We start from the raw sequence: 16,131 nt of genomic DNA, 5'->3' as shown, positions 1-16,131 counted from the left end.
CTACGTAGGTAGGAAAGTAATGTAAAATAAACAAGAACATAATAAAAGTTTAATAGAGGAACAAAGACATCCATGCATACATTAAGACAGTGAGTTTCTTTTTTTCTGTAACCTTCTTTTCTTTTCTAGGAAGGGGCGTCTGTTCTTGTTCATGGCTCAGAAGGCTTGGATGCCACTTTGCTGGTTACATCACTGGCTCAAGTAATTCTGAACCCTGATTGCAGGACAGTGCGAGGGTATGTGTCTTATGTCCCTCTTAAAGTAAGATAATATTTGAAAGATAACAACAAAAATTTACATATTATCACTAGAGGCATGAACTTTCCAATTTAGTCTTTGGCAGAAACACGAAATTTGAAACAGCACACTGCAATCTTCATTTTTCGTGCATTTAGAAATGTGTTTTATCATAAAATGATGCAAAATGAACTGCTAAATGCCAAATACACTTTTGAAAATGAAATGTACAGTTCACTTATCAACACAACACTTTCTGAAATCTTAATTATCCCATGAGTTATGCAAATCGCAGAAAATTGATTCTGCTGTAAATATTTGAGAAGCAAAAAATGGATCCCTCTACACAGGAATAAACTTAATACTCTAATTATTACGTAAATGTACTATTAGAAGGAAAAATTTTATTTTAAAATCAAATTTAGGGTTATATTTACCATTTTAATGCCCAAATACCATTTTATATATCACTTTTGATCCAGAAATTTTCCCAGTTTTCTACTGAAATCCTGATCTTTTATTCACCATGAATTTGCAGCTCTAGTTATTACAATATTTAAGACATGAAATATTGTACAATCGTTATCATACAATTATCTGCTGACTGAATCTGCAGTTGCAAATACTTTATCATGTCTACAATACTATGTTTCAACAGGTAAATTCTGTGTTTACTAGAATATAAAATTTATTAGGGGTTGGATAAATTACTTGGTACTCTATTGATATCCACTGATTTATTGGTTTATCAGTAAAAGTAGCAATAATGTTACCAATTTCTTTGCATTGTAGTAGAGATTGACCAGTACGATTTTTTTACTGAAATAGAAACTGCATATTCATGGATTTACAAAAAAAAAAAAAACAATTATACAGGGTGTTTCAGAGCGACCCAGACACTACCTTTTTCTCGAGAACCGGAGATCGTATCAAGTTGAAACAAAAAAAATGCACCACTAAGTGGGGCCCAAAGAATCCGTAGAAAGTATTTGCAACAGCCCAAAAGCCACCCTTTGTGGTTTTAGTGGGGGCACATACCCCGTTCGTGCGATTTTCAAATAGGAAGGGTATGTTTGGAATGCAGATTTGGAAAGGCGGGGAAAAAATACGATTGTCATATGAAACATTTGTCTGTACCACCTACCGTTTTCCATGTAGAAAATGGTTTCGCAAAAAAAGGAAGGTGAGCCAAATCGAGTATACCGAGCTTAACAATTAAGATAAGTGCAGCACCATAACAGTTTCAGAAAGTGCAGGACACAAGCTTTCCAACTATATGCCACATGATGACTGCGGGACTAAAAAAGGATGAAACCGCGTGACCCAAAAATGGGGGTCTAAAGTTAGGGAAGAACTCGAAAATTTCAAATGGCAAGACTGCAGGCCCGTAGCTAGAGGGGGGGGCAGGGGGGGCAACTGCCCCCCCTGAGAGCCTGCTTTGCCCCCCCTGTGAAATATACAGAACACAATCCAACCTGGTATTCTCACTAATCTTTAAAATTATATCCTGTATTACTGTAGCAACTTAACAAAGACACTTATTGATTTTGTGATTTAATTAAGTATGTGGGATTCCTAATAATGTCATACTAGGATTGGGGGGGGGGGGGAATCCCTGCCTGATTCAGACTTCGGGAAATTATTTCGTAATTTTCAGTATCTAGAATAGTTATGACATTTTGAGAAGTCTTATATTAAAGGTGCCTAATGTGTTTGAATGTTTTTCTTGGATGTGTTGCTATGAAGTTTGAACTACTTAATTTTTTGTTTCCCAAGTCTACCATTTGGTAATAGTGATTCATGCAGTAGAGAGAGGGAATGGATATTAAATTTTTGTTACTTAGCGTTGCTTTTCTGCCACTGCTAGCTAATCGCGACAATGAGTGATGACGTGAAATTGATGAAGAGGCACTCACAAACAGTGCCGCAACCACAGGGGGCAGGGGGCATTGTCCCCCCAACCTTGAACGGAAGTCCATTCTAGGGGGGCAAACATTTAAGTAAAAAAACAAGACTAGCAGAATCTAAGAATAATAGGACAAATGGATATTCAAGATGGAATTAGTTTTTTCTTCCAGACGGGCAAGGGAACTTGCAGGGGGGGGGGGGCACACAGAGGGTCAATTGCCCCCATTGGTTTCAAATTTTCATAACATTTTCTTGCTCGCTTTGCTCGCAATATCTGCTATTGTTATAGACCAAGTTCAGAGCCATAGCTATGGGGCCAAAACGGTCTAAATGAAATAAAAAATGTGTTAAAGAAAGTGCCATGGTGCCCTGTGAAATTATTTGCACCCTAATAAGTCAATATGTTTTCAGTTTGAAAAATTTGGATCTAAAAATGTTCTTGCTCTCATCGATCCCAATATAATTGTTTTCTATAATGCATTCTTAATTTACCCGAGAGAGAAGTAAGATCAAATATGTAGCTACTTCAGACTGTTGCTGATAAATAGTTTTGTTTCAAATGCACGAATAATTCTTTTGAGGAAAAAGAGACAAAATTTGTATTATTTTTACTGTTGACTTGTTATGAGGTGGATAAATTAATTATGTAATGTATTTAATGTATTCTCATAAATAATATACTGTATATATTAAAGAAACTTTGAATGCATACACAATTTAGCGTTAACATGTTGCATACTTATGTATTTTCTTATTTTACTTCGTACCATGTTGCATGAATAAAATATATGTTTTACATGAAAGTGATATATGTCATATGTACAAATAGGATTATGTTCATCATGCATTTTGTGTCTTTCAAAAATACAGTTGTGTGCTTGTTTTCCAGTATTAGCTAATGTGAAATTGAACGTGTTGGAAAAACATTTTCAAATCATTTGTTCCATCACAAATGCTTTAGCACCGACTTCTAACCCCTTCTTGCGCGATTTTTAGTAACATCTTTGATGCTACTATTATTACTACTACTACCACGACTATATTAAAATTATTATTATTTGCATGCTTGTCCTGGTACTGCCCCCCCCCTTTCCTCCAGACAAAAAATTCTTGGTTGCGCCCACTGGCGTACGCAGGATTTTCTTTCTGGAGGGGCTGGAATTGTATAGGTGGATGCTTTCAGTGACGCAAACTTATAAGGGTCCGTGGAAACATAGCGCACCTAAGAATTTGTCGTGTTATTATTATTATATTTGTTATTGTTATATATTTTCGTATTAAAATCAATAAATAATATTTTTAAAATAGCGAGTATGGTGCGTTTTATAGATCGACCACAAGGAAAAAACCTTGGGACGAAAAGTCCCCGCGCAGCTTTCCTTCTTCCCTCCACCTCGGGCCATAAGGAAGCATGGTCCACTCTCCCCCCTTCCCCTACTCGAGGGGGTACGGTGCACAGGACTCGCGGGTCTGCGCAGGTTGTTTTGCTCGTGGTTTCACTATAATATCATAATACGTGGAAGGGAGAATTTGAGATTTTTGAAACTTATAAGAACCCAATGTTTTTCAAAATTTGGCATCCCTGACTGCTTTCTAGTGGGCGGCATACACAATAAGATATATCGTATATTTACAACTTTCCACTCTCAAAAATGTCACCTGAGGATAATTTTATAGGGCTTGAATTTACCACTCTGGTTTTTCCAGAGTTTATGGTGCTTTTACTTGAAAATGTCAATTTTTCAAAAATTATGAGGGGGCTGTAGCGTACGCCAGTGGTTGCGCCTCTCCTCACAAAGAACACTCCTGCCCAAGCTCGAAACTGGGATCCTTGGCTTCGTAGTGCGTTGTGTAACCATCCCACCCTAGAGGTTGGCTGGTGAAAGATGTAGGACAGCTTAGTTAGTATCAAACATGATGAAAACGTGATAGTGTTTCACATTTATTATTTTGGTTAAAAAGCGACAAAATTTGTAGTTGGATTCTCATTAGATTCCTTTGTGCGTAAAAATCTTGCACACTGGAAACTAGAGGAAAACATTATGAAGCACGATTTGTAAAAAGCTCCCTTAATCAGCTCTACAGAGAAACTCAAAACTGTTGGTACATATTAATCGTCTATTAACATTATCGACCTGTAAATATCAAGTAGATACAGTCCCGACTAGACTTTATCTTTGTATTCTTTGGCAGCCCGGAAAGGTCATTCTCGAAATACTGTTATTTGATGTTGCTCGAACTTTTTTTGTTCGTTGGAGTTTCAAGATATCATCCCTTTCCTGTTACTTATAGCTTTTGGGGGAGAGGGCAAGTGCACCATGCTATATCTGCCAATGCGACACAATATATTAAAAATTTGCCCCCCTCTGTGATTGACTTTGCCCCCCCTACTAAGAATTCCTGGCTACGGGCCTGGCGCAAGAGGGGTCAAGTAATACCTCGTTTTAAAGGTCACAGAAAACGTGAAAAGGATGCGAACATGATTTTGTAATCCACTGACCGGTTTCAAAATGGCGACCAAAACAATTCCGACCCCTGAAGTTGGTGTTCCAAAGTGAGGAATTACGTATGTAAATAGCAAAACACAAACACTGGACAGAGTACATAAGATCCTGTACAAACAATTATTGTAATGGGTCCACTCTTGAAACACCGTACTTCTGTAAGCTTTGTTGAAGCTGCAACTTTGACCACCCTTCACACTTTCTCCAGGCTTAGGGCTGGCAACGAATGGTTTACTGTCACGCACAATAAGGAATTTGTTGGCATGTTTAACGGCTGCATCGCCAACGAAAAATGTCCTTTTCTCACAATTGATTGCCAAACCATTGTTTGACAAGAGAAATAGGCCTAACTGAAATGATGATAAGAAAAACGAAAGAGTAATCAGAAACCAATGAACAACGAAAACAAGAAGAATAGGTAAAGCACCCAGTGTGTTGCACATTTACCAACTTACAGTAGATGTTCGAAATGTCCTCCCTCGGTCTCAATACATTTCTGCACACGGACTCTGAAACCATTCTGTGCTGCAATAACTTCTGCCTCACTAATCTGCCTGCATGCAGCAACTATGTGCTCGATCATGTCGTCCCTCATTGTAGGGCAATTTTGGTAAACAATTTCTTTCAGTCGTCCCCAGAGGTAATAATCTAAACATGTTAAGTCTGGTGACCTAGGAGGCCAGGGCACAGGCCCACCTTTACCTACCCAGCGACCACGAAACATTGCATTCACTGATTCCTCGCTGTCAGCTCAAAATGTTTTGGGCAGCCATCTTGTTGTAGCCTCGTGTGTTCTGATGTGTAAGGGGACGTCTTCGAGAAGACTGGGCAATTGTTCTTGAAGAAATGTGCAGTACACAACACCCGTAAGCCTCGCTTGAAAAAAAATTGTCCGCCAATGATTCCACGCCCCACATTCACAGACCATCTACGTTGATGATTAACCTCTTGCATCCACCGTGGGTTTTTGGCGGCCCAGTAATGCATGTTGTGCCGATCTACCTGACCATCACTTTTAAATGTAGCCTGGTCAAACCACATGCAAAAGTCTAGCCTGCTTTGAAAATCAGTTCCGTGTAGCTCTTGATGCAAGGACACGTGGTACGGATGAAATCTGTGATCCTTTAAAATCCTTCTCACTGTACTTGCGCAGACACCTGAATCACGAGCAACTTGCCTGATACTCACAGGCCGAGCAATGCGTTCATGTTTGTGACTACTAGAAGACTGAACAATGCCCCTTCTGCATACATGCGAAAAACATGTCTTGAACGATGTTCCCGATCGGGACACCTTGCAGCATACACACGAGCAGCAGCAGAACTATTTTGTTGGCACTCACCCAACACCATGAGCATATCAAATGCTTCTTCGTTTGTGAAAGGCATTATTAGTTCACATTCAACAATTTGCCACTGCGAATGAAGTACAGGAATGCACACTACCCGCGAGGAATGCACTGTAGAATGTCCTGAGGTACCACACAATGCCTTCGATGGTGCAACCACTTGTAACAGACAACGGTGAATGAGACCAAGATTGGAGAGGCGTATTTGCGTTATCAGTGGAAGCACACTGGAACCGACTGCTATGCAGGAGAGCTCGTCACACCTCGACCCGTGGTACTTCCAATTGCCTTTGTTGAACCGGGCAGTGGGAACAGCGTACATGCAGTCAAATGGAACTGGATGCACCGGCAATTGGCATACTTTGTAATTTGTCGACTGGGCCAGCATGCTGTGTTGTGTACTGCAGCCTACCCAACACATTTGAAAATTGCACGAACGGGGCATGTGCCCCCCACTAAAAGAAAGGCGGCGTATTAATGTTAATAATAAAATTAGGATTAAACCACAAAGGGTGGCTTTCGGGCTGTTGCAAATACTTTCTATGGACTCTTTGGGCCCAACTTAGTGGTGCATTTTTTTTGTTTCAACTTGATACGATCTCCCGTTCTCGAGAAAAAGGTAGTGCCTGGGTTGCTCTGAAACACCCTGTATATGTTTGTAGTATAAAAATTAATAAGCAAATGGCAGAATTTATCACTGAATTACAGACGACTGTTTATAGATATACGAGATTGGTACATTCAGTAATTTTACAAAAGCACCAATATGCCCATATTGGCTAATACCAGTAGAGTAAAGATTAATCTGTTCAGCCCTAATAAATAGCCTGTAACTTAATGCAATGCTTTGCCATTTTTATTTATGTATAAAATCATACTTCCTGCACAAGTATGGCTGATAAGTTAGCTTTTCAGAGAATTTTTGCTATTTTGTAGATAGAGAGCTCTCTCCTTGCCTTTAGTCTTAACCCAACTGATGTTTTGTGACAATAGTTTCAGTTTTAACTCAACAGTATTTTTTCTTGTTCTCAGTTTGGAGGCGCTAATCGAGAGGGAGTGGATTCAAGCCGGCTATCCTTTTGCAACTCGGCATCAGAAGTCAAGCTACAGCAACCCTGGAGGACGGAACAAGAACCAAGCACCAACGCTTCTTCTGTTCTTGGATTGCATTAATCAGATCCACCAGCAATTTCCATGTAGTTTTGAGTTCAATCAACCCTTCCTTATATTACTATTTGAGCATTCATATGCTTCTGAATTTGGTAAGTAAATCCAAAATGCATATAAATCAAGTAGGAGGGCTTCCCTGATGGCATAGTGTCTCATTGTTATCAAGGGATACCGGGTATACCCGGTGGAGCCTCATAGTGGTTCGGATCCCACTTTAAACTGTAGGTCCAGTCCCAATTAGCATATGTGTGCATAAAGTGGACTTAAAACAACAACTCGACTCAAATCAAGTACGAACCAATCCTGTTACTGGTTTGTACAAATTACTTATATGCTGTATCATTTGAACGTTCTTCATAATATGATTGTTAGAATGTTAGTGTATCAATGTACTAAGAGTTTTGCTGTCAAATAATCTTAGGTTCTTTGATGGAATAGTCAGATTATTATAGTAGCTCACATGTAAACTCTGTGGCACAACAGCCCTAGAAGGGCCAAGGCCTGTCAAGTGGCTTTTTATTGGAGAACATGTAGACGGCACATTAAGTCCATTCACCACTGTTTCCAGACGTTTTAAGACCAAAGTCTGCTACTATTGTGTTCAAGCAACACCCAAATTCTTCGACACTGAAAGTTTTCAAGCACCCACCAGGGATCTAACCTATGACCGTTTGCACGAAAGGTGAGAGTACAAACCATTCTGCTAAGCGGGAGCTGCTGACACTTTACACTTGATATACAGATCAATGCATAACAAGGTGGATCAAAAATCACTTTTGATATTTTTTTATTTTAATTGGATTATTAAATACGGAGAAAATTAGTACTCACTTTTTTCCACGAAGCTGTTTTTTGTTCTTTTTCGATTCATTTCAGTGGCCACTGCCACCATCCTCGTTGGAACTTGCTGTACTGTCGCTTGGCGTGCATCTTTTGTTCGTGGTTATCCGGCTGCCGCTAGGTGCGCTGTTGTTAACTGTGCATCTGGGTTTGTGTCGCCTGCTATTTCCGGGCGATAACTGTTGTAGTAGGGGAATCCAAGTGTGGTTCGCTTGCCCGCTATCGATGTTTAGCTCGTGCGGGAAGTGCATTATGGCGTGCGTTTCCTTGATTTTGGTGTCTACGAGTGTGTACTTCCCGCACGAGCTAAACATCGATAGCAGGCAAACGCACCACACTTGGATTCCCCTACTACAACAGTTATCGCCCGGAAATAGCAGATGCACATCTAACAACAGCACACCTAGCGGCAGCCGGAGAACCACGAACAAAAGATGCACACCAAGCAACAGTACAGCAAGCTCCAACGAGGATGGTGGCAGTGGCCACTGAAATGAATCGAAAAAGAACAAAAAACAGCTTCATGGAAAAAAGTGAGTACTAGGCACCATACATATAGATACGTGTTGTTTTTTTTTATATATGGAAAGCCTTTTTCTGGTAAATGGCCCTGTAAAGTTGCTGAACAGTTTGATTAAAGCAAATAAAAAATCATATGTAAACATGCATTTTTCTGTTTCTGCTACTGTATATACGAGGGTCACTATTTATATTTTGAGCCTAACAATGAAAAAACAGGAATTTGGCATTGAAAACTGCTTTATTGTTTTTCGAAGTATTCTTCTTTATGGTCAATACACTTTCGCATTCGTTCGAACCATTTGTCAAAGCAGTTTTTCCAATCTTCTTGAGACACCTCCATAATATGGTTTTTGAACGCATCAACGGCATCTTCCGCCGACGAAAATCGTTGTCCACGCAATTTATTCTTGACATTCGGGAACAAGAAGAAGTCACTGGGTGCCAAATCAGGACTGTACGGCGGATGACCCATCAATTCGATTTTTTGGGTGTTCATAAAGTCGGTTGTTAGACGAGATGTGTGACAGCTGGCATTGTCTTGATGAAGAATGATCCGACGGCGTTTGTTTGTTTTCCGTATTTGACCGAAGACCTCTGGCAAACAAATTGTTATGTACCATTCAGAGTTGACCGTTCTACGTTCCTCTAAAGGCACAGTTGCCACATGTCCAGTTTTCCCGAAAAAACAGGTGACCATTTGTTTCGATGTGCTTCGAGCACAAACAACTTTTGTTGGATTGGGTTCATCTTGTTTTTACTGCTGTTTACGTTCCGGCTCATATGCATATATCCATGATTCGTCTTATATACGTCTTTTGAAGCACCACGATTGTATTCATTGAGCATTTGTTTGCACCAATTGACGCGAGCGTCTTTTTGAGTTTTTGTCAAATTGTGTGGGATCCAACGAAAACATACCTTTCTCACAGCTAAATGATCATGTAATATTTTATATATGCTGGTGGAACTAATGCCTATGGTTGCCTCAATCTCACAGTATGTCACGTGACGATCTTGCAGTATTAGGTTTTGCACAGCATCAATGTTTTCTTGAACAACAACTGATTTTGGACGACCTTCGTGAATCTCGTCGGTGAGCGAATGGCGGCCACGATTAAATTCGTTATACCAGCGTTTCACAGTGGCAAAGGATGGGGCTTCATCGCCAAATGTGGAAGTAAGTTCATCGATGCACTCTTGTCTTGATAATCCATGTCGAAAATCGTAAAAAATCATCGCACGAAAATGTTCACGAGTTAATTCCATTTTATGGTTGTCGCGCAATCTCCAAGGCAACATAAACAACACAAATGAAGCTATTGACAAAACATTTGAAGTACGTTATGGTCAATAATGCCAGACGATTCCGTGCAAACGTCAAATCGCGCCTAACTTCAATCAGTGTTGCCAAGGCTCAAAATATAAATAGTGACCCTCGTATGAACCTACTATGGAAATGTTTGTGGAGTGAAACCTATATTAATTTCAGTAACTTTTTTTCCAGTGAAAAAAAAAACATTTTGGATGTACTTATATAATTGTAACTTAAAATATTTTTTATAGTCTTTGTAGCTGAATTTTGGCATTTTTTTTATGATAGTTTGCAGAATATTAGCTGTCATGTTTATTTCCAGTTTAATGATAATGACACTATTTAAAATTTAAGGTGTTAACAGTTTACATATTACATTTCCTTTCGTATGAGCTTCACCCCATAAGTACATATATTTTGTTTCCTTTGTTTTCCTTTCTTAGAGCCTAATAAACTCCATTTAATGATTACAATATTAAAGCACTTTCACTGAAAGTGATTATGATATCTACAAAATCCTTATGTACATTATTCTATAAATTATTTCTTCAAAGTGTTTTGAATCAACCCACCTTGATACATGAGGTTACATGGTCCATGAAAACTGCAGTAGCAATTATTGATACCTATGGCTGTATGTTACAGGGATTGAAACCTACAACTTTGAGGAGCTAGTAAAATACAGCACTGTATGTAGTGACTGAATTAAACTTCTATGAAAGTGATAGGCTTGCTGGATGTTTCTATGCTATACTTGTCAATTTTTACTTGAGGTGTTGCAAAGGAAGACCCACTCACCTGTTTTTATGAGGCCCTGTCAGTTGTGTGGGCACCATTTGAGAAAGAACTTTCCTGTACCTCAGGCTATCATAGTCAATACTATGCATGATTCCACATGAAATGTTGATGTCTGTGGCTGTTTTTTTATTAATCAGTTCAGGTCACTGTTTATCATACACACGGACATCACACCTGTTTCTCACATTGTTTCCATACCCTTTTCCATTCCCAGATGGCTTTGTTCACTATTGATACACAAAACTAATCACTCCTTGCACCTCTATATTTGGTAATGTCTCACAGTGTTTCACTCTACCAGCAAGTAAATAAGTGCACCTCAATCCCTGTAGCATACAAACATGAGTATGAGTTTTTATAGGTCCTGTTATCTTATTTTCTGTGCATTACACCATGCCATGAAGGCTCATATGGAGTGGGGTGGTAGTACCCCACACATTCTCGATAATGTACACAATCTTAAAAAAGTGCTCAAAAAGTTTTCATTACTAGTTTGTCTAAAGGATATCTGCATCCTGTAGATATCCTGTGAAATGTGTTCCCTCAACACTGCCTGTCTTCCTGTCCAAGATTTGGGAAGCATATTGCACAGTGGTCTGAATCCCACTTTAAACTGTAGGTAGAGATCTGATAGGCCCATCGTCAGAGTATAAAGAGGACTTACAACAAACTTTTACCAAATTTCTCCTGAAATTGCACTATGCTGTCCAACACAGGACTGTCATGGATTGGGTTTGGGAGCTCTGCCTTGTTCTTTCCAAAAACAAATGTTATTCCATTATTTTAATTTTTATTATTATTATTATTAATATTCAGGGAAATAAAAAATGGATCGGACGTCTTAAAATTACAGGATGCTCTTAATAGAGTAGTACAATGGTGTGACATAAATGGTATGCAAATTAATTTAGCTAAATGCAAATTATTGAAATGTTTGAGAAAAACAAATTGTATTGTTTCTCAATGTTATTAAGTCTAATAAGATTTCTATTTGTTCTAGTCATAAGGATCTTGGCATAATTATAGATTCTAAATTGCTATTTGATGAACATATAATTGAAGTTTGTAAAAAAGCTAAAAAGGTTTTATATTTTTTAATTGGGCTTCCCTTAATAAAATAGAAACTTTTAGATTTCTGTTTATAGTTTTGTTTCGCCCATTACTGGAATATGGAAGTGAATTATGGAACGTAGCAGCAAATAGTCACACTGAGAAAATTGAATCAATTCAGAAATTATTTATTAGGTTACTTTGTATGATAATGAAGAAAAGTTACATATCACTAAATTATATGGAGTGGTTGGAGATACTTAATTTAACAACCTTGAGCTCAAGAAGGAAAAATAAGATTAATGTATTGATACAAAACATTTTGTCAAATAGGATTGATAGTGAATACTTTATATTTTATACTTTACTATTGTTAAAAGAACAATATCAGTGTTTCAGCACTCACGAATAATAGCTCTCACTTCTGAACCAACTTCCTAAAAACAAGTATTTTCATTTTCATTTTGCACTTTATTTCTGTTGTTAACAATAAAAAATAACAAGCTTTCTACTTCCTTTAATTTGAAATGAATGTTGCCAATTTCCAGGTAGAGGGGTCGAATGGACTGCTTTCAACTCCCCCTCCCAATGCCCATGCATGCAGCATAAATGTTTTGAGTTCCCTTTGTCAGTTATGTGAACATCAAGGTAATAAAGGCAGTAGTTTCCAAGATGTGATGTTTTCTTTTTGAATAGTTCTCCTGGAACTAATATATCTTTATTCCAAATACCACAATTGTTGATTGTTTTTTTTTTTATGTCGTTCTGTGCTATTTCAAAAACTGATTTTTATGTATTTGTTGTTGTTCCTCATAGGCACATTCCTAGGAGATTGTGAGGCAGATAGGAAGAAGCTCAATATCTCTGAGAAAACAGTGAGCCTGTGGTCTTTTTTAAATCGGCCTGATGTTCTCACACAGTATCTAAACCCAATGTATGATCCTAATAATAGGGTTATATGGCCGTCTGTCGCACCAATGAGCTTGGTATGTAAACTTTTATATTGTATCTTTTGTATTTTTAATATCTTTGTAGGTTAAAAACAATAGCAGGTATAAATTTGTGTCTTGGTACCCATACATCACACGAATGTTGAAAAGACATCCATAAGATGTCCCCTGGATATCTATTTGTTTGCATGCGTGATATCCAGAAAAGGATATTTTGGGGGATTACTTGTGAATGTTTTGGACATCAAATGTGACATTATCTGCGTGTTATGCTTTGATTTTTACACTTTTGTATGTTTATTTCTTATTTCATGTCACTTTTGGCTAAACTGGGAAAAAGGATGAGTGATGATGTGATAAAATTGACGAAGGGACACTCACAAAGAACACCACCCATGTCCAAGCCAGGATTTGAAATGGGACCCCTGGGACATTTTTTGTATATACTTTGGATATTGTATGAATAAGAAAAATAAATGTTTTAGACTACATTTGGATCTTATCTGGACATTATTTAGATGTGAAGAGATCATTTTTTGGTCTAGTTTTTTTAACATTTTCGGGATCTTATCATGATGTAAAACGGATGCTTTCTGGATGTTTTATGGATGAGAAAAGAATGCTTCATTGACTAGGTTGGAACTTTTTCTCGACATTTTCCTAGCCTTATATGGATATATTAGGGATGTTTTTTTTTGTTTTCATTTCATTAAATGAACACATTATCAGGACACTGTTCAGACCTGGACTGGATTGTTCCATTTTCTGGATTATGTTATTACTTCCTGATGATATTTTTAGACATAAAACTACAAATTTTGTGTAAATTCGTAAGAAATTGCTTGTCTATGAGAAAGTACTCTCCATTAGTACTCTCCATTATGGAGTTATGGGAACTTCATCTAGACTATATTTAGACAGCTTTGTACACATACATTTGATCCCGATGCCTAACAGCACGAAGGGGAAGAAGAAGTAAGTAAGTAAGTGCACATACATTTATAGGCTTCAGCAATATATATACCACTTTCAAAGGCTGGTATTTACTACAGCTCCACAGTAGGGATGTAACTGACCATGCTAGGTAAGAACACGAGGAAGTGGTGGAACCCTGTGCACCATGCTTTGGTACCAGTCAAGAATGTCAAGAAAAAGTCAAGAAATTATGCTTGTGGTCAAGATTTTTTTTTTTTGTACAGTGTATTGAATTTACATTGTTACATACCTGTACTGGGATTTGATAAAATTGAATATTTGGAAACCAAAACTTGTATTGAGCTGTGGTCAAGAGTTTTTCAATTTGTTTCTTAAGAATTACATTCTTGTGTGCATGAAGTTTTCTAAAAATATTAAAGTAATGTGGCCATTCCCCACCCATGCGTATCAAGCATTAATTTTTAGAGGCATAATTAAAGCAAGTCTAAAGCTCTTGTTAAAGTACAACTTCAGTTTTCATCTTTACGAGCCTTGTGGTAGGGGTTTTTCATTGAATAAAAATATCTATTTTCATAATTTCTAATTATACCTAAGTAGGGGACAATTAAATGTTAAGAAGAATGGGGGAAAAGGTCAAGAAAAAGTTAAGAATTTTGGATTTGTTATTTTGGTAGACACCCTGTAGAAGCATATTTTAAAAGTAATCATTGTATGGTACCTCCACAGTGTAAATTACAACAGTAGTTTTGAGTTTAACCCTGGGAGACGTGGAGGAGTACCACAACAATACACAATACAGAGGTCTGTAGTTTATGTCGAACAAGATGGAGCAACTGCACATAGCACTCGAGAAACTATTACAATGCAACACAATGTGTTCTCAGGCAGAATCATCTCACGTTTTAGGGACATATTGTGGCCTCCCAGATCACTCGATCTGACTTCCTGCAATTTATTTCTCTAGGGGTACCTCAAGAGCTGAGTTTTAAAACATGTATCTTTAACTTAGAGACCCTGAAGACGAGAATTAGGGGAGTAGCCCAGCCAATTCCACCTGCAATGATGATATTTGTATTGGATAACTTTGCCCGTTGATTCTGAGAGTGCACAACAAGGAATGGTGGCTATTAGAGTACTGCATCAGACCACTTTCGCTCGCTCAAATTTGTTTGAATATCCCATGCTCGAGCGTAGTGGAATGATTGGCATCGTTCCGTATTTCAGATCCTAACAAGCAGCACTGTCAACCTAACCCATACATGGAAGGAAACCACTCTACACAATTACAATTTTAAATAATAATTTTGTATATTTTGTAAGACTCAAATACAGCACATATGAAAATATGCAATATCTACAGACCAAAACGTAAAATGAATACACATGCCGAGAGACCTGCCTAAGCAATTACAAGTATTGTATCACAGTGCGACAAGTATTTTCTACATGTATATCATTGTTCACTCACTGAAAAGGATAATAAGATTCTGCGAAATAATAAATTTGAGTTATAACATTCAATCGAACGTCTTTTTAATGTGACAATAATCGTAGAAACATAAAATGTCAGCCCATAGTAATCTATTTCATTTTCTTTTATCTCGGTAAGATATACAAAACTGCATTTTAACATGGAGATGATGACTATGTTCACTTATTTTTCAATTTCACTTCGTCTTTTACGTAACGATCCATATTTGAGGGCTCACTACCATAGACTAATTACGGAAATACGTCTATTAATACGGTTCGAGTGTATTTCGCTCGTTCGGTCGTTTTTCTCTCGAGTGGAAGAACTATCAATTCTGTGAGCCATCTATCGTTGCCCGTGCGAACTATTTGCCGCTCGAGCAAAAAATGCTCATTGCAGTACTCTAGTGGTTATCTACCTGATGTGATTTTCAAAACATAAGACGAAGTGAACAGTGGTGTATTATTGTGTTACAAATGGCATTGTTTATCTATCAATTACCTCTATCTTGCTGTATATTAGCTGTAATGGGTTACTATAGGAAATTTATTAAAATAGTAGATATTGCCGGCCGCTATATAGCATATCAAAAGTCAACCTCACTTCCACATAGTGCACCCTGGTAACTGCTTCTTGCATCTCGACCTACAGTCAGTATGACCTGTGTTTTTTTCTTATGTCCCTTTACAGCCTCAGCTTTTAAATAAGTAAGGAGGTTTTAGTCCTCAGAGACAGGCAGTTATTTTAGTTACGGTAAGGGCTAGGCCCCCATATAATGTGATGAGTGCAAATGATCAAAGTGTTTACACACCCCAAAAAATTTAATTCAAATTTAAAGATTTATAACATGCACTCCCTCGTCTTGTCTGTTTTATATTCGCATGCATATAAACATGAAAAACACAGTAGAGCAATGTAATTTGGCAAAATTTCAGGTGAGGGCGTGGGCCTGATAAGCTGATCCTTATCAGAAGGAGTTGTCTTTTGTAATGTTGCAAGAAGGTGGAGAATATTTCTCTACTTCAAAAGAAAGGACCCATACCTATAATGTTATGGATCTTTCTTGACCTAGACTATTACATACA

At 37.8% G+C, this 16,131-nt stretch overlaps 1 protein-coding gene across 3 annotated transcripts in view; it reads left to right on the top strand.

Moving 5' to 3' along the window:
• Positions 1 to 16,131, top strand: part of LOC145993932 (myotubularin-related protein 9) — a 68,337-nt gene that overhangs the window by 40,215 nt on the left and 11,991 nt on the right. For all 3 annotated transcript variants that reach the window (XM_083129889.1, XM_083129888.1, XM_083129890.1), the window contains 3 exons: positions 130 to 236; positions 7,030 to 7,259; positions 12,506 to 12,675. In XM_083129889.1, coding sequence (XP_082986015.1) covers positions 130 to 236; positions 7,030 to 7,259; positions 12,506 to 12,675 — 507 coding nt within the window. The remainder of the gene's footprint in view (positions 1 to 129; positions 237 to 7,029; positions 7,260 to 12,505; positions 12,676 to 16,131) is intronic.

The sequence above is a fragment of the Lepisma saccharinum genome, chromosome 10 (assembly GCF_977018435.1).
Source record: "Lepisma saccharinum chromosome 10, izLepSacc3.1, whole genome shotgun sequence".
Taxonomy (NCBI): Eukaryota; Metazoa; Arthropoda; class Insecta; order Zygentoma; family Lepismatidae; genus Lepisma; species Lepisma saccharinum.
The sequence above is the reverse complement of the archived record's forward strand: the minus strand, read 5'-3'. Positions and strand labels throughout refer to the sequence as shown.